General features: G+C 36.7%; 1 protein-coding gene across 8 annotated transcripts in view; it reads right to left on the reverse strand.

The window, feature by feature from the left end:
- Positions 1 to 22,252, reverse strand: part of PCDH11X (protocadherin 11 X-linked) — a 393,314-nt gene extending 371,062 nt beyond the window's left edge. For 7 of the 8 annotated variants that reach the window (XR_002117655.2, XR_004160642.1, XM_019618166.2 and 4 more), the window contains exons 1-2: positions 22,106 to 22,252; positions 13,453 to 14,036 (exon numbers count right to left, since the gene is read on the reverse strand). Coding sequence is in view for 6 of the 8 variants with exons in the window: in XM_019618166.2 (XP_019473711.1) it covers positions 13,453 to 14,036; positions 22,106 to 22,160 (639 nt within the window). In the remaining 2 variants the exon portion in view is untranslated. Of the gene's footprint in view, positions 1 to 13,452; positions 14,037 to 21,936; positions 22,075 to 22,105 lie in introns of those variants that run through there. The other variant, XM_019618164.2, reaches the window with a different exon arrangement.
- Positions 22,253 to 22,544: the final 292 nt, after the last annotated feature.

Here is a 22,544-nt window from a genome sequence, read left to right on the forward strand (position 1 = left end):
TAATAATTCACTGTTTTTCAGCTTCCAATAACAAAACTGCCTCTACAAAAGCTGGTCTGAAAGTGACAAACACTTCTACCAAATTACTAATCATTTCATTTAAACTAAAGAAAAACAAGATTCAAAGCCTGCCAGTAAGGCAATTAGGTAAGTAAGCCTCCCTCTTAACCTTCTCCATAACAATTTTTGAGACATTCAAATGCATCCTATTAGACAGGAAGCTGATAAAAAACCTGAAGGACAGTTAAAGATATATCATATTTATGTCTGAGATATGCTGTAAATTCCCATACCGCATACTATCCTGTCCTCCAATAAATGCCCTTTGTATTTCAAGTAAACACTAGATTTATATCTCTAGATATAAAATGAAGGAAAAAAATAGGAGTTGTTAGGCATTAATATATTTAGTAAGATAATTTTTATGTTCACATTACGTATGTGCGAGAATTACAGATTTGCTCCAAAAATCTAAGAACTAAGAGAAAGAAATGACTGTGTTTTAGCCATGTAACTCTTTAACACATCACTGTGTTTCTGGACGTAACAAGTAACAGTTCTGAACCAGCTCCTAAATCACAACCTCATCTTATTTGACAGCCAAACAAGACACCTTGGGCTCATAATCCCACATTTTAGAGCTCTCAGATGAATGCTGACTGGGTGTTGGAGCAGTGTGAATCCGTAATGCCCTCCTATTCACTACCTGCACTATAACCATATCAGTACTCTCAGGCAGAACGGGATTCAAAATGACAGCCACTTGTGTATAAGAAAATAGAAACAACCGAGATGTTTCTGAAAATTACTTTACCCTAAAGCAGAGGTTGTCCAGGATCCTCAGCTTCCGGTACTTTTAGTTCAAATTTATCATGATGGACATTTATAGATTTGGCTCATGACAAGTGGAAAAAATAAAATTAAATAGAAAAAAACCTTTGGTAGGACTTATTAAACAAGTACAAATGTTTGTGAGTTAAGGTTCATTGAATTATTTTCTTCTCTCCTATTTTCAAGATAATTTCATTTGAAAAGGTGCATGATTTCTATAAACAGGTGCTATCTTCATTGTACCAAATCCATATCCGTGCTTTTAACAGAAAGTTATTTAGCATGGGCAACTTATTTGATCAGAGGCCCATCTAAACTGAAAGTCTGGATACAAGCAAAACCACTGTATCCTCTTTTTATGTTTATGTTTGAGGACAAAATGTTGATAAAAATTTTCATTAGAATGGCATGACAGACCTCTCATCAGAGATCCAAAACTAAAGAAAAAATAAATGAATAAAACCCCACGTCCTCCAGATTAGTATCAGAAAGCCATTCTTTCACACGTACACATTTTTCCCAACACTAACATACAGCTTTTTGGGTTGTAGGTCTGGAACAAATACTTGTAAAATGAACATGACTGTAAGTCTTTCTCAGGGCCCTCACTCCTCGGAGAGTTTTCTAAAACTCAAAAGAGGAAGTTTATGTGGGAGGTGTAACAATCACATGAACCTTTCTGCTTTTTAAAGACATGAAGCTGTGCTTTTCAAACAATGAAACTCATCCTTTTTACATTATTCTGAGAAAATAACAGTGGAGCTAGCAAATCAAACTGTAAAAATGTGTGACATAACACAAGTGCAAGATGCCCCTTCTCTACATATTGGAAGATAACAAATGACACTGCAATTTCAGATTAATAAATCAGAGAGATGCTCAGAAGAAGTAACAGAGTACTGAAAGTACTTCCATAGAGACTAAGTTCTAATACTCATTAAATAGAAATCTTTCGACTATGTTAATCAGGGAATGCTGGGGATAAACCAAAAATGTATTTTTTGGTGCTGGATTTCATCAGAAAGCCAACTTCTTACTCCTCCAGTATTACTGATTCCCATTTGTGTGACTCAGTAGAACAGCAGGAAAAGAAAAAAAATGAAAATACTTTTCCATAGTGCGTTACAGTACAGTAGCAAACTCATTTTGAGACCCAACTCTGAAATCCTGTCATACCTGTGTGCACTGAAAATTTCAGTGTAAGCCATCACAACTTTCAATGTAAGAGTTATATTCCTAAAAATGCCTTCTCTGCAAGTTGTTTGGAATCAAAAATCTTAAAAATGTATCTGATACACACATTTACAAGTATTCATACTCAAGATGGTACTACATACAGAAATTATTATTCTATTTATTTCCTACTTCCAATGCAATTCAATAAAACTGCACAGAAAGATAAATAATTTATTATTTTATTACAGCAACACAAAGAGTTCTATCAACTGCATGTATGAACATGTAAGCAAAGTCAAAGGTACTGAAATAAGACAAAACTCTCTAAAAAACAGAATAACATCTAGGATTGAGTCAATTATTTCATAGAAATGTGAAGGACCACTCACTACAACAAAGTAATTTTCAGTTGTTATAAGGATTAGATTAGTATCTCAAAATCATAAGGTCACACAATAAAACTAGTTGCTAGATATGTCATGCATTCTACCTACAGATTTTTTATTCTACTTCCACCCTCAATTAACTTCACTGTTACTGTAAGAAGAGGCACACTATGGGTATACACGAAAACCCCACTGTAAACTGGAAAATTAAATGAAATCAGTTTTGAAATTCAGTATTACGGCTTTTAACAAATCAGTAAAACCTAGACTAATTTACCAAAAGCAAGAATGATAGCTGGAATGCAGAGTTTTCATGATAGTTAAGCAGTATTAAAGTTATTCCTTATTATGCTCTTAAGCACAATCTGATTAGTTTTAACAGCTGCCCAGCAGGAAAAGCCAACCAATCATTCCACAGTAATATACATATTAATGTACCTCTTTGCATTTAGTTTTCACTCATATCAGAGGCAGGTACACACCGCACTACAGTTAGAGCTGGTATCTTTTGATTTTAAAGTGATATCAAATATTCAAAATGAAATCAATATCAGAAAATCCTGATAATCACAATATAACTTCATACCTTAAAATCTTTTCTGATAAATAAACTAATACATAATAGGCAGCAAATTGGTTTTGAGGTTTCATGGGAAACGGGATGGAGAGGAAAACAGAAAATACTAATTTGTTTGTACTTTCAAACGTGCTACAATGAATAGTATTTAAAAGTACATAACAGAAATGAGGATAATATCATACAGCTAGGGTTAAAATGTAGTGGAAAAACTCAAAGAAAGTCATATAATATTCCATTCTTAAAAACATAGAAGAACATCTTGACTCAAAAAAAAATAAATAAATAAAAAATAAAGACAATATGCTTGATAAGGCAAAGAGAAAAAATTACAATAATTTGACTTTGGAACATCAGCAATAACCATGGCAATAATACACATCACATTAATAGAGACAGCAATTATAGCACAGTGTGATAAAAATGTATTTCAATACTGACAGCTGATGATTCAGAATTTTTTCCTTTCACCAATGTTTCCTTTTTGTTTCCTTAAAATTGTCTGAAATGCTCTATGCTACACATCCCAGCGTCAAAAGCTCTACAGGACTTCAGTGTTCAGACCCATTGTATTTCTGGGCTAGGGAATATAAATTACTTTGCAATAAACCTTTCTTTCAGGAATAAAAATAACCATAGTAATGCAGTCAAATGCCACAATCTACAGTTGACAGTGGATTTAAAAGTATTCTTTGATATTTATAAGTTTATAATTTTGGACTTTTTCTTCCGTTTTCCTCCTGAAAAGAAGAAAAACATTCATACTGTGTATTTAGAGTAACGACTACAAGAATTATTTAATTCTCTATCACTATTAATCTGAGACCTGAAAGCTAAAACTAAAAATCAAGAACATTATAATCGTATAAGCTTCTTTAATATTTAAATTGTCTAATTAATGACATCTAAAACTAGGAGAAGCTGTAATTTCCTCTACTATATTCAAAACATATCTTAAAAACTGGAAACTTTTATCACCCCAAAAACAGAGTTCATAGAAAAATGATTTGGGGCAAAGGAAAAAACTCACACATATGTGTAGAGAAGCCATGAAGTAACTCAGAATTTTTAATAATAAATTTGGAATATTACTAGGATTTATATGAATCTTGTTGGAAAAATAATTCAAGCTTTCTCAAGACAGACATCCAAATTATAAGTAAAATTTTTATTGCTGCATCCATAATAAATAAAAGGAGCAGAAAATAACATTCACAATGTTATTCTGAAACTAAAATTAGAATGAATTGAGAATTTGCACATTCCTTGCAGCAATACAAATGTGATTAGTCATTTTCCATCAAAATTTGTGAGAACCATTTTTAACTTGGTCAAAAAATAATGGTATTCAAGTGAAATTGTTCCTGGATGGAGACAACTGTTGCTTGCTTTAGTAATAAGGTTCTTATTTAGCAACAATGAGTTTAGTCACAAGCAACTGAAGTATGAAAAAAACAAACAAACAAACAAAAAAAAAACCACAAACACCCTGCTGGATACACTGCTGAAGAGTAACACAGAAAACAGAAAATGAAAGTTAGCCTCACTATCTCAATCTAGAACACTTTAGATTTTTAGACAATAGTAGAGACTATGGGTATAACATGTCCTAAGTGCACTGTTAGCAATGTTCCAGAATAAAAGATGTTCAAAATACAAATTCCTAAAAATAAATATATTGTCTAAGCTGCAGTCATTTCCTTTTCTACATACAAGAAGTTCCCTGAATCATAGAATCCTCAAAGATGGAAAGGACCTCTGAAAGCCATCAAGTCCAGTTCTCCTGCAATGAACAGAGACACCACAGCTAGATCAGGTTGCCCAGCCTCTCCTTGGAAGTCTCCAGGGATGGGGCATCAACTACATCTCTGCAGTAACCTGTTCCAGTGCCTCACCACTCCCACTGTAAAAGATTTTTCCCTTATGTCCAGCCTAAATCTACCCTTTTTGAGCATGAAACCATTTCCCTTTGCTTTATCACCACAAATTCTGCTGAAGTGTGTCCCCCCCTTATCTTCCTGTAGCTCCCCTTTAGATACTGAGAGGCTGCTATCTTGGAGCCTTCCCTCAGCCCCAGCTCTCTTAGTCTGTCCTTGTAGGAGAGGTGTTCCATTCTATAGACAACTTTTGTGGCCTTTCTCTGGATGTTTACCTGGGCTCACTGTTCAAGTCTGTGTAGATCCCTCTAGATGGCATCCTATTTCTTTGGTGTATCAACTGAATCCAACAGCTTGGGGGCATCAACAAACTGGATGAGGGAGCACTTGACCCCAACGTTGATGTCACTGATGAAGATATTAAAGAGCATCGGCCCCAGCACCGACTCCTGTGAGACATCACTTGTCAATGACCTCCATCCAGACATTGAGCCATTGACCACCACTCTCTGGTCTCAATCCTGCATCCAGTTCTTCATCTATTGAACAGTCCACTCATCAAATCCATATGCTTCCAATCACTGGCTGTTCCCTTGTCCATTGATACAGTAACACCATCATAGAAGGCCACTAGGTTGGTCAAACAGAATTTGCCCTTAGTGAAGCCATTCTAGCTCTCCTGTATCACCTCTCTGTCTTCCATGTGCCTTAGCATGGCTTCCAGGATGACCTGTTCCATGCTCTTCCCCGGCACAGAGGTGAAACTGACAGGTCAGTAGTTCCCACAGTCACCCTTTTTATCTTTTTTAAAAATGTGTTGATAACAGCAGGACAAGGGGAAAGAGCTTTAAGTTGAAAGAGGGAAGATTTAGGTTGGATATCAGGGGGAAGTTTTTCCACAGAGAGAGTGGTGAGGTGCTGCAATGGGCTGCCCAGGGACACTGTGGATGCCCTGTCATGGAGGTGTCCAAGGCCAGGATGGATGGGGCCCTGGGCAGCCTGGTCTAGTATTAAATGTGGAGGTTGGCAGCCCTGCCAGCGGCACAGTGGTTGGAGCTTGATGATCCTTGAGGTCCCTTCCGATCCAAGCCATTCGATTCACTCACAGTGAGAGGGACCCTATCTCCTCCTATCACACCAAATGTTTGAGGGCTGTGTGGCAAGCAGTTATCAGGGAAGACTGAGGCAAAAAAAGTTAAGTACCTCAGCCTTCTCCTTGTCTCTTGTCACCAGTCTGCCTGTGTCTCTTATTAGGAGTATGTCCTCTTGGACTTTCCTTTTCTAGTTGAGGTACCCATAGAAGCCTTTCTTGTTCTTTCTGGCATCCCTGTACTTGTACCTAGCCAAGTACAGTCTAAGTTGGGCCTTGGCTTTCCTGACCTCATCCCTACAAAGCCTAGCAGCTTCCTTACACTCTTCCCATGGTACCTGTCCCTGTTTCCACTGTCTGTACATTTTCTTCTTGCCCTTCAGTTTGACCAATAGGTCCCAGTTCAACCACACTGGTTTCTTGCCTTCCTTTTCTGACCTGCTATACCTAGGGATGGAGAGGTCTTACACCCTGAAAAAAGTCTCCTTAATGATTAGTCAGCTCTACTTCCCACCCTTGCTCATGAGGACTGTCTCCAGGGTCTTCTGTTAACTAATTCCCTGAAGAGCTGGAAGTTAGCATTCCTGAAGTTCGGCTTCCTAATTTTACTCTCCAGTCATCTGGTGTTCCTCTGGAGAGAGGTAACTTGTAACATATATTTCTCAGCTGGCAGATTTGAGGATAGACAATAACTGGAAACCTGCCGGCCATGCCTGATGCCTTGAACGGCTGCAAGATCAAGGCATGTCCTGCTACCTAAAGGTCTATTTCACTAGAAATGTAGATTTGGTAGCTCCAAAATAAGTTAAAAAGCTATCAACTAAACTGTTATAACTGCTCAATACATTGTACCTGGAGTACTGTTTATCTGTTTAAGGAATTACTATTAAATTTTTTTGTTTGTTTCCACTTCTATGTGATTTACCATCAAGAAAATTACAAATTCTTAAATTGCCAATTTGTCCATACAAGTGAAAGTGAAGTCTTTACTCAATGTCTTTTGGAAGAGTTTAAAAAGAAGGAAGTGTTTCTCCCTAAATGTTTCCTATGCAGTTGGATTCAAAAGACTATGCAAGGATATCCCAAGTCTATTATGCTCAGAAAGCATCACCCTATCTGTGTAAACATGCTGATCTGTCTGGACATCAGCAAATGATAATATTCACATAAGATAGATGAACTGAAGATCTCCATTTGACAGATTTGTGCCTTCTAGCTTGAGTCTATCATCTTGCCCACACAGAGACATGCTAAGTTATATATTATTGTTTCATGACAGCTAGTGTGAAAATCAGAGCCTTGAATGCAAAAAGATACACCAACTTGTCCCTCACCCTAAGTCACTGAACTTACTGTGCCTGGAAGCAAGACTTCCTCCTCCAGTCTTCAGTCAACCCCTGAAAGGGATGTCAGGATAATGGAACCTGACAGTTTTACAGTAATGATGCCATAAACCACCCTAAAGGAGCCTTGTATCAACCAACAAGAAACAATTACCTTGACTCTTGACTCACTGGATTCAAACTACCACCGGTTGTTAGCAGAGTTTTATCTACTTAGGGACAATAATTCACAACTGTAAGAATGCAAATCAGATTATTTTCCCTCTTAAAAATAAAACAGTGACTATTTTAAAAAGAAGTTCACAGATGACCACTTACCTGCCTAGATCTCTCTGAACAAATTACTATTGAGCAATATTTTTATTCTACCACAAAACCTTCTCATAATGAGATATACTTTAATACTTCATATAATAAGAAAAATTGACAAATTGAGGGTTTTGTAGGAAGGCGAATGTTGAATTACATAATAAAATAATGACAAAACGGTTTTGATGGAAAGCTGAAGTTAAAATATTTTGAAGAAAGGGAGCTCTATAGAGGGATGACAACAAATCTATTGTTGTATTAAATTTGCTTACATATCTGAAGTTAAGCAATGGGAAAACAGCGAGAATAAAAATACATTTTGCCAGATTTCCAAGAGTAAGGACAAACAGAAAAGATAAGAATTCTACCTATTTATAATATAAATTTCTCCTATCTTCCTATGATTATTAATAGAAAATAAGATCAAAATGAAAGTTATTTGTCCCTTTCATATATTTGAAGAGAAGCTTTTTGAGACTTTAGGATGTCACTTAACATTCATAAACATGCCTCAAGTTTCCACATCTCATTTTATAGCTAACTTCAGCTCATGTCATGTCAACCACCCACTCAAAACTTTTCACCTAAGCTGAAAGCTGGATAAACTCTCTATTCTGTTTGAACTATTTCTCATTATTATTTCAGAATATTTTATATCTCGTAAGGAACCTTAACAGGAAAACTGTGCACATTTTGTGTTAAAGTGTATGAGAATTGCTTCAAAAGTAATACCTCCTGTTTTATTATGTTGGCCCAGGATGCCAGAGGAGTGTGTTGGATGGCAGTAGAGGTTGAGCCTTCCAGATAATATTCCGTTACATTTTGTTGCTATGCAAAAGATGCCAGCAGAGGGGCAGTCTGACAGAATGGCATCTGACGTGGATCAGTGTATGAAATACAGGTAAAATTGAATTCATCTATACAGAAGTCATTGCACCCATTGACATTCGTTGACACCTGTTGAATGTTTATGAAGACCAAACAGTGGATGTAAGCATCCACATCACAGTGGATGGAGAGTTTCAGCAGCAGCAAAAGCTACATGAAAGATAAGCCACGTTCCAGACAGCCAAGCACAACTGTCACAACACAAAACGAAGAGCATTTCGATCAACTCATCCACATGAATCAACTACTGGCACTGATAGAGTTTTATAGCAAAGAATTTTTCTATTAAATGGTGGTATTGTGCTTTTTGTATCTGTTGTAGTTTCTATGGAAATAAAGAGGACGCATTAGTTCTAGGACTTACAAGGCTTTACAATGGTAAGGACCTACGCGGACTGAATGAAGCTACATTGTAACATCAAAAAAATACATAGATCCATAGCTGCAACAGAGAAAGGACAAGACGTTTCAATTTTGACCTATTCCTTATAAGCACTGCAGACTTCAAAAGAATTACTCTGCATCACTTAAAATACAGACTCTGTCCCCTAGCAAACCTTTCTCTGCTGAAGGGCAGCTAAAAGTTACCTTAGAAAGACAACACATCCAACTCTCCATATTTATTAAATTACAGGCACTAGAGGGTGACTTTAGAGCTTGGCAGGAGTGCACCTCTAGAGCAAAAAGTTTCCTAAATCTACTTTAGAACCCCCTAAATCTATTACCTTTCCCACCTTTGCTGGCACATGAAGAAAGAAAACAAAGCAGTGTTCTCCGAATATATGAAGTATAATGCATAAGAGCTATTACAATGAAGATGGAAGTTAACTTGTCCTGCAATGTTACACTTAAAAGTCCCTATGTTAACTCAATTAAGGGATTGTGAAATGAGAAAAATAAATCAGGAGCACAAAGACAGGAGGTTTAAGCAGCTGATGATTGGGTCAACGCAGACATTCTGGTGAACACCTATGCTGAGATCTTTCAAAGTGGATAACCATCCATAGGCTCTGTTTGTGTCACCATGCACCTTGTTTGCAGAGTGCTTCCTTCTCTTCTGTCTAATGTACTCAACTACTAAGAATCATACTGGTATCACACTAAAAAGCAAGCAGGTCATAGGGAATTTCTGTTTTCCCACCTTCAGTGTCAGTCCTTTTGCCTATCAAATTTGTAATTCTGTTTATGATATTATTTTCAATGCTAATTCCATAAATCTCTTTTTCATTCTAATTTAACTGCAGATCTAGTCACACTCTGTAATTTTGATTTAACTACCTTCCTGGCTTTCATCTTACATAAAATATATCTTCTTACATTCTCAATTTCCATAGACAAGCAGTGACATTAGTTACTTGATCCCAAACTCCTGAAAGGCTCAGAGAAAAAACTAGTTTCAAGATAAGTCTAGAAATCTGATAAAGATTTGTAATCTCCATCTTCCATAAGTCATGGAATTGATAAATTGTATCAGAAAGCAGGGAAAAGCTTAGACTGAAAGACATTGCAAGAGATGATTTACAGTACCAAGAGGTAACTCTCCTCATCAGAGGCAAGACTGACGTGTTGTGAGACTGACTAAGAATCTATTTTGTCAGATTACAGATGTATGAACTGACAGCTACAAAGAGATTATTATATAAATCTAGAAGGAATCCACCAGCTGCTTCTGATGATAGGTAAATACAAGAATAGTACTCTGACAAGTAAGAGTAATGGAACTATAGCAGTAACGCCAACCTAATTTCCCCCAAACTGACACAGATTAAACAAGCAACAAACTATCAGAACAAAGAATTAGCTCATATTAGGAAATGCTCTGCTCCTGTAAAGGAAGAGTTCTGCTTTCACTCTAGTCCATTGCTAATTGCATGTTGTAAATATGTACCGTGTAGTTTATCTGCTTGTGCTGGTTGACAAGAAATGCTAAGGAGTCAATAATAAGGATTTAATTTAAGCAGGCACAGATATGAATCCATGTGGAATAACAAAGTTGACTCTCCACGACAGTGTTCTGAGCTGAGATACGGTTCAAAAAACTGCTCTGAAACAGCTCTCATTTTTAACAGTCAAGAGAATAACAAAATGCTTCACATAGCAATCCTCAAAGCTAAAGCAGAGACCTGTGTAAATTCCAAGTCTACTGATCAGGTTATACTAAATATTAGCTTGCCTTGAACTCAAACATGTGCTGAAACACTGTAATTAACAACTGCATGCAGGTATTTTTAACACTCTGATGGTATTTCTGGACACAATTTGTAAAGATTTTATATACATTTGTGAGAGCCTGACCACCTGAAGAAGCAAACAAAGACCTGTGGACCATGTAGTTGCTCAGGGAGGCAACCACGTGATGCAAGAAAAATAAAATATGCACTGTCAACTCCCACTTTATACTCAACTAAGACCAAAATCACTGCTTTCTTATCTGGCCATTTCCCTCCCCGAACTACTTCCCCACCTGTCATAGTTGTCTTCTCCATCACTTCCTACTATCAATGTTATGCCATCCTTCCTCTCTCTCTAGACTTAGGGCAGTTGTTCATTGTAAATAATTAAAAATAATTTTCAAAAGAAAATTAAGTTCACCCTCCCTCGCCTTGTCCATAGTAAACACTGTACAGCATCTGCTATTTGAACACTTAATGTTATCCTATCCATAGCTGGCTTTGGGCATTGCAGTAGAGCATCATGAACGTTTATAGCTCTATGCGCAATTTCTTTGGCTAACAGCAAGGTTTACTGCATGACTGTTTCCTGAAATCTTCTTTACTGTGACAAAAAAGAAAGCTTAATGTATTGTTAGAATATCACTATTTTTAGGTAATTTAGTATTTGTAAACTAGCAACTTGGTCAGTTGCTAGAATTATCACACTGCTATCAAATCTTCAAAAATACTGCAATTGCTTTTCTAAATAAGAAAACAATTCAAAATAAATCCTAAAGTCCATATTCAGGTTTTCTTACAAACACTGAAATGAAAACTAAATACACTGCTTTCCTTAGAATTTTCCTAGGAGCCTGTCCTCCGTATGACTCCTCAGTAGGACAGGAACAAATGCAGAGGTTATCAACAACTGCTGCCTTCTCAGAGTTCACAGCTTTCAGACAACGTATTGTTCAATCACAGACACTTGGAAAGGTTTGAAGTTGTCATACCATGAATCAGTTACAAAAAAAGTCTCTTTCTATTCAGATGTTTTGAGAAAATGCAGGAAGGAAAAATATGCAAATGCTAATTTGAGTGGTAATTTAAATTGTACAAAACTGTGAGCGTCCCATTAGCCAGATCAAACCCTGTGTTACAAAACTTGCTAGTAAATCTGAACCCAAAACAAAAGAATAACATTTTAAGATGTTCTGTTTTCCTTTTAGAAAGAGGTAGGAGTTTCAAATAAAGGGAGTCACCTAATTAAATAACTTTGTAATTCATTAATGATCTGTTTTGCAAAAGAAACTGAATACGACAATTAAATGCAACCTTTATCTCATACAGGAAATACTGTAACATTTTATTATTTGAAATAAAATATAGAGTTGCTGAAAATGTGCTAAAGACCTCTGAGCTACACAGATGAGTTTGTAGTTAGCAGCTTGGTGTCTTTAGAAAATTGTTATGTCAAAAATTTCTTTACCTTTTCTGAGAAATAGGCTTGTCTGTACAGACAGCAGAGCATTTTAGCTAACATTTTTTAAAAGTGAAATGCAACTAAAGAGATTTCCCTTCATTGAACAGCTTGTTAATTTGCTATTACTTTCTCTAAAGTATGTAGCAACATATTCACTCTGTTGCTGCATGCATATTAAAGCTTCAGCTTTTGTGCTTCCGTGAAGTGACATGATATGCATGTCTAATCACCTCCCACCTCCATGCACACTGCCCTGCCTTCACATCCGCTGCTTACCCCAAATCCCCACAACACTGTTACATTACCCCTGCTAAATTCATCCTGTGCATATGCTGTCACTTTTCTGTATGCTAATTAAATAGTGAAGGAAAATATTAACACATCAGAAGACATGAGAAACTTCAGAGTGTACCCCCAGCAAAAGGCACAGAGTAATGTATGAGATGCATTTCGGAAGAAAATGCAAGGAACATCATTTTGTGTTCATTCTCCCTCCTAACAAATTCTCATGCACCACTTCCCTTCCCCATTCGTCTCCCTAGTCTTCCACAGTGAAGGATGGATCTTTGTTTATATGCTCTGTCCTACCTGCTCAACAGCATCTTTCATTTCTACTGCTTCCTTCTCCTTCTTTTTTCATCACTTTTGATACTAACACTGTAAAAACTATCAGGAATTGAGTAGAATAATACATTGATGCTACTATTCCAAACAGTGTCTGTCTGATGGAAACTGTTTTTGGGATATACAGATACTTTCCAAGCTAAGCGAAATCTCTTATTTAAAGTCAGTTAAACCATAGGTCAAAAATTATCTGATAAGAAAGCACGCAAGAGAAAAATGAAATTAAACCATAGATAGAACAGCTATTACTGAACAGAATAGTCTGTCTTGCTATTTCATGGCTTCTCTATAACAGAGCACATTACTTAGTCTCCTGGGCTAAGCACTACTGCTCAACTATAACAGTCATGCAAGAGGGAGGCACAAACCCACTGCAACATATTGTTATATTATTATGTTGGTGGTCATGAGAGCATATCCTTGATGGTGCAAGAAGATTATTAGCCAAAGCTATACAAATAATTTGAATGTCAGTGGACAGTTAAGGAGGATATGCATGTTTCACAGTTACACAGCCACACACACACAAGCAGTTTTCTCCAAGATGAACTACAATGCTCTCAGGTGTATAGGTTAAGATTTCAAAAGTTATCTGCAGTGTAACAGTACCACAATTCACAGTTTCATATTTCTAATTATTTGATGAGGACTGACAATAGTTGCGGGTCAGCAGTAACACAAAGACAGACAACAACACATTAGAAGGGAAGAAACTCACCTTAAGTAGTTCATAATGTTGAATACCATTCACACCAATGTCTGGATCAATGGCAGATGGAACAGAATAGCGAGAATTAATCGCTGTGTTTTCAGGGATAGAGATGTTAATAACTGTAGAAGGGAAGAGGGGGGCATTGTCATTTATATCCTCTATTAGGAATCTGATCTTGACCAGTCTGAAAACTTCATCAGGCAGAACAGCAACCTCCACCTCATAAAAGCAGCGATTCTCACTAAAGATGCCAGAGCACAGCTTCTCTCGGTCTATGCGGTTTGCAGTTGTAAATATCTCACCAGTGTTCTCTTCCACTCGTACTAGTGGTACATCCCCAGTCTTATATACAAGCTTGAACTGTAGCGGCGAGGAAAGGGGGACATCTGGATCCAGTGTTAAATTAAGATCCTTGAGCAAATTGCCAATGAGGACATTTTCAGGCAGTTCTTCCCGCACTGTATAGTTCTTCTCCTGCGCTCCAGATTGAAATACAATACAGGCTAATAAGACTGCCAAGAGGTAGGTTCCAGACAGCAAGTCCATTTCCAAATTGACTAACGAAGGTTCGTGCAGAACACCAGGAGTAGCTGGAAAAAAGGAAAAGAGAAAAAAATCTTAAGAATATACAGAATATTGTGGTTTGTAAGTGGTGAAGGCATGAAAGGACTACCTTTCCCACAGCAAACAAGCTGCAGTGATTGAAAACCCATCTAATGAAATGGTATTTGACTCAACAGTCCTTCAGAAAACTCATAAAATGTCTTGCATGTATTTTTACTTACAACTACTTAACTTGAGGAAAGAATCCTGGAACTGAACCAGAGTTAACAAATACAAATAACAACAAAGACAAATAATTATTCCTATATCCAGCTTCAGATTTTTCTTTTTTTTCCCCCTTTTTTTTTTTTTTGTAAGAAAATCTTTTCTTTTGAACCCCCTGCCATCTGTCCTCAATTTTTTGTCTCCAATAAAAGTTTATGCAAGGAGATGGAAGCAACCATCTGCCAGGAACAGGAGCTTTTTATACCTTCTGCTTAGAGGTGGGAAACTAAGAACATGCATTTACCTTGCCTCCCAGTTTTGGGCTGACAAAGTTATATATTTGTTGAACAAATTTATTTGCTCTTGTTTTTAATAAAGGAACTTAAACTAGCAAGAAAAACTAGCAGACAATCCAGAGTTCTTCAGGCACCAACATGCTGAAGACTTTCTAGCAAACAAATCGTAATACAGCACTCTCCAAGGAGAGGTCTGATTTGGCCTTTGAAAATAAACTGCTACTCAATTCAGTCAGATTTACGTTTGTTACCAAAACCCATGACAAGAGTGGACAAATTCCGACACAAAATAAGGAGAAGAGCAAAACACTGAAACTTTTCAATCTAGCATTAAAGCTAAAACATTTTTCCTAGCAGCAAGCGTAAACTTGTAGTGGCTTCAGCTATCCAATAGCTCACCACGCCAGCAGGCAATCTCTACCTCGGATACTTGCCATTAATCTCCAATACAGTGGGATATATTGTCCTTTCTTTCATTAAAAAAAAAAAAAGAAAAAAAAAAGAGAGAGAGAGACTATACAGGAAGGATTTCCCCTCTGGTATTTAATGTATCTTCTGGAGAATCAATTGAAAGAAATTTAATGTAACTCTAAATCTAGTGAAGTCTACTCATACATGAGCAAAGTACTCTGAGACACCATCACCTTTAAAGTGAAACAGATTTGTTTAGGGTAAAAGAATATTATGTACTTTACATTCTAATTTCTGAATAACCATATATTCTCTTCTCAAGATCTTTAGCAACTGAACTAAATTTACTGAAGGACTGAAGTAGAATGGGATGACTTATAGGTATATACAGATAAATACCTCCAGCTGATAACCTTTAGAGAAAAAAGAATAGAATATGCTGCTTTGCCTAATCTTTACACCACTCTGCCTTCACAGAATGCAGGATAATCTTGAATACAATTTAAGGAAGATAACTTTCAAGAGTTCTGTCTAAATTTATTTTCATAGTTAATGGAACTTCAGATCCAACCAGCACAGTGTCTTTTTCAAATATAGCTGTATTTGCCCATTTGTATTATTTTCACTGCTTAGGTTAAAAACATTAACTTTTTCCCTCTCTTTTCTGATGTCATTCTCTACTCTCACTGTCATAGTATGAAGTGATTTACAACTGTGGGTCAAGCTGCATTGATTTAAGGAATTCCTAAAGCCAGTATTTATCTTCACCCTTTAGTTACTGCCTTTCAGCAGTATCACTTCCAAAGCAATTTAAATTAAAACATTTGACGTGGCAGTGAAACAGATTAGGAACACAAATTTAATTATTCCATTTCAACTCTGCAACCTGCTTTTCAGTGGGAGTAAGTAGCAGATAAAGAAAACAACTTCTAACATTCCAAGGTATTATCTTGCTACATCAACATGATTTAACTGCAAAGCATTTTCTGGCTTTGTGATTATACTTAAGGAGCAACATATAAGAAAAATCCAATTCTGCAAGTCCTCACTTATGAAAAAAGTCATTACCAAGAAGAGTTATTCAATTAACCTGAACAAGATTACAGACATGGGTGAAAACCAGATACGCAATTTATGTGCACAGGTACTGCATTACCTGCAGTATATTTCAGTAGTTCAACATCAGGCATAACACAACACTAAAAAGGTATTCAAGAATGAAGAAACAACGTACTATAAACAGCCATTTCATAAATCCATTACAATATTAAACTCCATTTACATATGCAAATGAGCAAGTCATCAGCAGATACTGGCTATCACTAACAGTAACACTGTGGTAGCAGCATGAATTTAATGAAAGAATTGTGGTGATATTGCACAAATATACCAAGCGAGCTAATAATAGTTCTAAGCTACATTTGCTGTACTCGTCCCCAACTCTCTAACAAACATCACACCTGCTACAGGAATTGCACACGTATACTCAAGCTGCAAAAGGACCTTATTTCAGAAAACTACTTTTTTGTATACATGATTGTTTAAAAAAGAAATAAATTTACCTTGTTTTCACACAAAACAACAACAAAAATCTGTATGGGATACTGAGATACAGACATGGAGATGCTGGAGACTGTAATATATAAGTAGGTTAGTCAGGAAACTGTGAAGTGGAACATCCCATCATTACATTACAATGTATATTTTTCCCCACTTTATTTAAGGATACAAATGTTGAATCATTCCATTAAAGCTATTTTTGTTTTGGAAGAAATAGAGTAAAACACTTAAACAGTAGGGCACCATTACTGTAACCATGACATAAATAGTTACGTCACTATGTTATTCCCATAGATTTTCCTGAAAAACAAAATGGTAAAGACATGAGGTACACAATGTTAAGAGTTAAAACTCCTAGAAAAAAAAAAAAAAACTAGCCTGGCCCTAAGACAGAAAAAAATAAATTAAAAAAAATATAGAAAACCTCATAATTCATAATTCTTAAAGTTTTGGAGAACGTACTACATTTAAATAGTTTTTACCTGTCTTTCTAATCAGTTCTAGGAAAAGTTTTGGACCTTTAAGAACTGTTCTACAGCTACAGCCCTTTAAGGTGGCAAAAAAAATTAGTCAAGTTTTCTGTTTAGACATATGATGGAACATCTTATGCCATGGGAAGAGTGTTGTTCTTCAAGCAACCTATTTATATAGTCATAGCTGTATGTTGCCTGTCATTTATGTCATAGCACTGACAGGAATACTATGGCAACAGCAATGCAAAGAGAGGAGCAGGAGGTATTTGCTATCAACCAAGCACATTTCTGTAAGACCTTTAAAAAAAAAAATCAAAGTACCTCTAAAATTCTCAAATCTTAGAAGAAAAGGAATGCAAAAGGAATTGCAAATGGAGACGATGGAGCCACATAAAATGGGACATTAGGAGACACTGTCAAAAGAGAGCATGTGAATGGTAACAGATGGTGGAAAAAGACACAAATCCAGAAAGACAGGCAAGATAAAAATACGAAAAGGGGAAAAAAAAGGAACAGAGCAGAAAGTCAGTGACAGTATGTGTGGGGAAACAGGCTCTCCTGATGACTGAAATATAGAGGCCAAGCAGAGTAGTCCAACTCTGAAGCACTTTCTACAATCTCCAACATTTACACTTCTAAGGTGAAAAAAAATAAGAAATAGAACTAAAAGAGGCAATACTTAAAAACTGTTTAGCAGGAGGTAACCTTGAGCTTTCCAAGCTATTTTCCTAGCTTTCAGAAGAATTCACTGCTGTCTCCGTATGCTGAATTCTGAACTAGAAAGGCAAATGGCCCAGACAGACAAGGTGGAAGACAGGAGGGGAAAAAACAATTACTAATCTACTCTAACATCTGAGCATCTATGTTCATAAATGCAGCTATTAGGCTGTCGTTGTTTTGTCCAATACACTAAATATTAGTGTCATAATCTAAATATTATTATAGCAGCCATCAAATCATACCTTGAGAAATAATGAGAATATAAATATTACAGCTACCTCATGGAGTAAGACTTGAAGGTAGAATCTAAACCCACCCTTTACACACAAGACTTTATCGAGTCCCTTCCAGTAAGGATTCCCAAAGCTTAATATAGGACTGGACTAATGGATGTTGCTGAGGAAAATCACAGATCGGTAGCAAAAGCAGCAAACAGGCTGTAAAGGCAGCACTATTTCTTGATATCTAGGGTCAGATTTGATGAATAAATATGATCTGACGATACCTTGTAGTTCTACAACAGGTTTGAAGATAAATGCACCATAGATTGCTTTAGGAACATTACACTGAAATCCAAAAGTCCTACAGTATCTAAATATTGAAAAATTATTATATTCATATTAATCACATGGACAAACTGAGTTAGTATATCACTTCTTTTCAATATAACATTCCTTTCATTTGCTTCTAATCAACTTGGGACTCCTTAAATAGGCTCAATTAAATTCCTTTGTTAAAACAGTGTTTCTCAAAGCAAAAGATCCCCGTAACATCAACTCTCTTTCAGACAGTACCATGATTATAATGCTATTTAATTAAAGACTGGGCAATTTGTAAGTATTCCAGTTCACAAAGGCTCCCTCTGAATAAAAAAGTTCCATGCTGTATTTCAGTATTTGAATCCTGTTGATGTTAATATGGATTATAACTTTATTTGGAAAATCTCGGCTGCTGGATTGCTAGGAATGCTATTTTTGCCATAAGACACCCCCATAACTGATTAAGTAACATCTACCTTCCTCATCACATGTATCATGCTTTGTTTAAAGAACTCACCGATTTTTATGACAGTTAACAGCCTTTATTGGTATTTCTTATCTTTGATGACAAGAAAAAAAATAACATAAAGCTTTAGCCTGACAGGAATTCCCCTCTTCTTTATAATGCCAAGAGAACAAATGATAACAAACATCCTTAACTTTCTTTCATGCTCCAAACTGAAAATTATTTTCCAGCCCTTACTACTTACCCACATAATACACTCCCCACATAATATATTTTGTGATCATATTCAAAGAGTGAAACCTACCTCACAGAGAAACAGACAGTTTGTTATATTCTCAGGGCTTTCCCATTCATTCCTTTGTATGATTTTACTCTAAACCCACTAAGGGACTGATTTATTCTTTGATCTATCTTTTATTAGTGTGATGGTACTAACTTCAGTGAGGTTACTTTAATTTGATTCTTATCCAGTGATGAACTGGAAATTTGTCTCACCAGGCAAAACACCACCCTACAGCCACTGAAGGCAACAAAAGAATTAAATGAGCGTAAACCACAACTTGCTTACTGCCCTATGGACAGTTTTCACTGTTTAAAAAACAGTATTTGTCTTTTTTTTTTCCCCCCATTTATTTTACTTATTACCTCCCCCGCCACCACTATTACAGGCAGTCGGAAACACTCTTTCCTTAAAGAAATAAAGTTGATGAGAAAAAGGCAGATTCCTGTAGCTGCCAAGGTGTGTAAAACAAGAAACTCTTAGATTCCTACTGAAACAGAATTCTACATTCCTGATACTAATCTGCAACTAAAAGCAAGAGTGCTTATTAAAACTTGTCTCAAGATGCTGGAAACAGCGGGCAGAACTACAAATACACAACAGGCAATAATCACACTGCACGGACAAACTGTACTCAATCACATTGGTATCTGGCATAAACAGTAATTTCTTCTAATTGTTCCAAATGAATCCCTGTAAAGCTGTTTTACTAAAATGGTAAGCACAGACCACATTTGGGAGAATGCATCTACCAACTACTCAGCAAAGACTTTTAAAATATCCTTTGATTTCAAACCTGTGAGAGTAAGAAGTACAAAGTTTATTTATATACCGTCAGCAATAGGAAGCAGCTGCTCCTGATGTTAGCATCAGAAACAGTTTTATCTAAAGCTGAACAGAAAGCTAATGGTAGAGGACAGAAATAGTGGAAAAGATCTCCTTGATTATAAGTATGGATATCTTTATTTTAAACATATCAGTGTCTCTATCTACGAAAACAAATAAATGTATGAAGGTCTGAGTGCCACAACTCCCAGGCCAACACATTGCTCTATAAGTTAAAGTATACATATATTCACTAAAACTCATTTACTTGCAGAAAAAAACCGAAGTTATTAATAGCACAATACACAATGTCACTGCCTTTTTTTAATTGCATTTCAACACAAGAACTCCTCTTTGCATTAAGTGAAATTTACTTTAGGGTTGTTCCTCGAAAATCTGTTAGTGACTCAAATCTGAAAATTAGACGTTTACTAAAGCAAGCAACAGCATCATCCATGAGCCAGTGACAAAAGCACATGCTATCACAACAAGAAATTACACGAACATGTAGATTGCTGGATGTATTTCAACTTCAAGCACGTTTTATTTATTCAAAAGGGAAAGTAAATCTGATTTTAGTCATTTGTGTCAAATCCTTCGAAATAGTGATTGTCAAGATCACCTGTTTCATACATAATGCATTCTGCCTTATTGACTTACTGCCAGTTCATAACTTTCATTATTGAATAGTAGGAAAATACACTTCACAATATCTACAAACAATTCAAGCATTTCTGAATAAAGACAGGAATACTGCTTACAGCTGAATGCTATACTGTCTATTACCTACTCACAGCAAATACAAGTCTGATGAGAGCCCAGGCACACACATAATGACATTTCTTCATTGTAGAGTAGCAGAAAACAGCCGCTTTCTTACCTCAACCCTTTTCAGTTCAAAACACTGAAGTGACCTGGCTGCATTAACATAAACCTCTCAAAAGATCTACTGGTGAAAACATTGTTCCAAACACTTTTAGAAACAAATACACATACACATATACCTCTTTTTCTTTTAATAAAGAGCTGTCGTTTAAAAAGAAAAACTACTTGTGTTTTGAAATTCTTGCTAAATTCAAAATATATGAAATTTTGCACCAGCTGAACCATTTCTGAAAAGAAATAAAAATGTAAATGCTCTCCTGGGCAGCAGTAATCATGTATTAAATTTCGATTAAAATCAGAGCCTTACCTTTTTTCTACAAATTACTTTTTCAATCGGTTAAACTTTCATATTTCCATCAGTTACTCTCTCATGATACATTCCCAAAAGCATAAGCTTCCTGTGAAGTCATTCTCAGATTTTTTAACGTGTTCTTAGAGTATTCCCACAAGCCAAAAAGGAAAAGACTGCTGAACTTTCTCCATATTGCTTGCTCAGCAAGTAATCAGTGTGTATCATGATGGAGAACCGGTACATTGCATTAAGAAAGCATTCATAAAATATATTGTAATATTTGTTTATTTCAGAATCCCATCAAACTGTCTAAAAATGGACCCTTCTGTTCCATTTCTGATGCTGATAGGCTCAGGAATGACCACGTTCCAACATACAATCTTCATATATTTACACAGCCTTTACTTAAAATAATTCGTTACGCAAAATTATAATTAACAATTAGCTAAGAATCAAAGACCTTCTGCTTATTTTCTTACTTCCCAGTAAAACGGAAGAAAATAGTTCAGGTAGTTTTAAATTCACTTGAAAAAAAATTCACAAGAAGTAAAATGGCTCCTATGCAACCCACTGCCTTTAAGCAGAAGTTTACACAAAACAGAAAGAAAGCAAACTTTAATGGTGCCCTAGGTCCTGCAGAATCACTTTGGTCAGAAGAACACATTCCTCACTCACTGGCAGCACAGCTACCAGTTCTCATATGGGATTTTTTAGTCCTTTTTACAGATTGCTTAAATGGAAATGAGATTCAAACTAGAAGGTACCGGTCAAGAGTTGAAAGCACAAAGCATAACACAAAAGAGGTTTTCCATAGTTCAGCGTATAATTCTCACCAATTAACAGCCAAATCAGCATTTTTGTCCAAAACTGCCATGTGGATACAGCACAAAGGAATAAATATTTATAAATAATAAATGTAAACACAAGCCTAGAAGCTGTAAGAATACCAGGCACAAATTGCACAGCAGAAGAAACCTGTGTCTGTGAAGTTATGGATGGGCACAACAGCTTGCTCACTACTTCCCCAGCAGCAACAAAACACGGCAGGACAGAACGAAGAAGATTCTGAGAGAACACTTGAGCGTAGGTTTTGAAAGGATAAACCAACCCCCTGGTGACAAGAACCTAAGTTAGAACCACGGACCTTTTATAGCAGAGAAACAAACAAAAGCGTTAGGCAGACGCCACTCGCTCGCCATCCAGGCAGGCCAACTCCTTCCTGCCCTGACCGCAGCGAGCTCCGAGCTCACCGCTCCGCCAGACTGAGGGTGGGCAGAGGCTTCACGGGAACAGCCGCCTCAGCGCCCGCCCCCACGGCCGCATTCGAGAACGTTCGGCGGGCGCCGCCAGCTTCCCGCTGCGCGCTGCACCTCGCGACGGAGCCTGCCCGCATCGCCCCGTCACGGCCCGCTGAGAGCGTGGGAGTAAAGGTACGAGTAAAGCAGCGCTAATGTAAAACGCTGAGGCACCGCTCGCCTGCGGTAGAGCAAACCTGTTCGGTTGAACTGGCACAGGTTTGTGCATCATTTTTTGCACACCGCCAGCTGACAAAGAAAGCTAGGCTAAAGGGCTTTGAAAATTGT

Source organism: Meleagris gallopavo, chromosome 9 (assembly GCF_000146605.3).
Source record: "Meleagris gallopavo isolate NT-WF06-2002-E0010 breed Aviagen turkey brand Nicholas breeding stock chromosome 9, Turkey_5.1, whole genome shotgun sequence".
Lineage (NCBI taxonomy): Eukaryota > Metazoa > Chordata > Aves > Galliformes > Phasianidae > Meleagris > Meleagris gallopavo.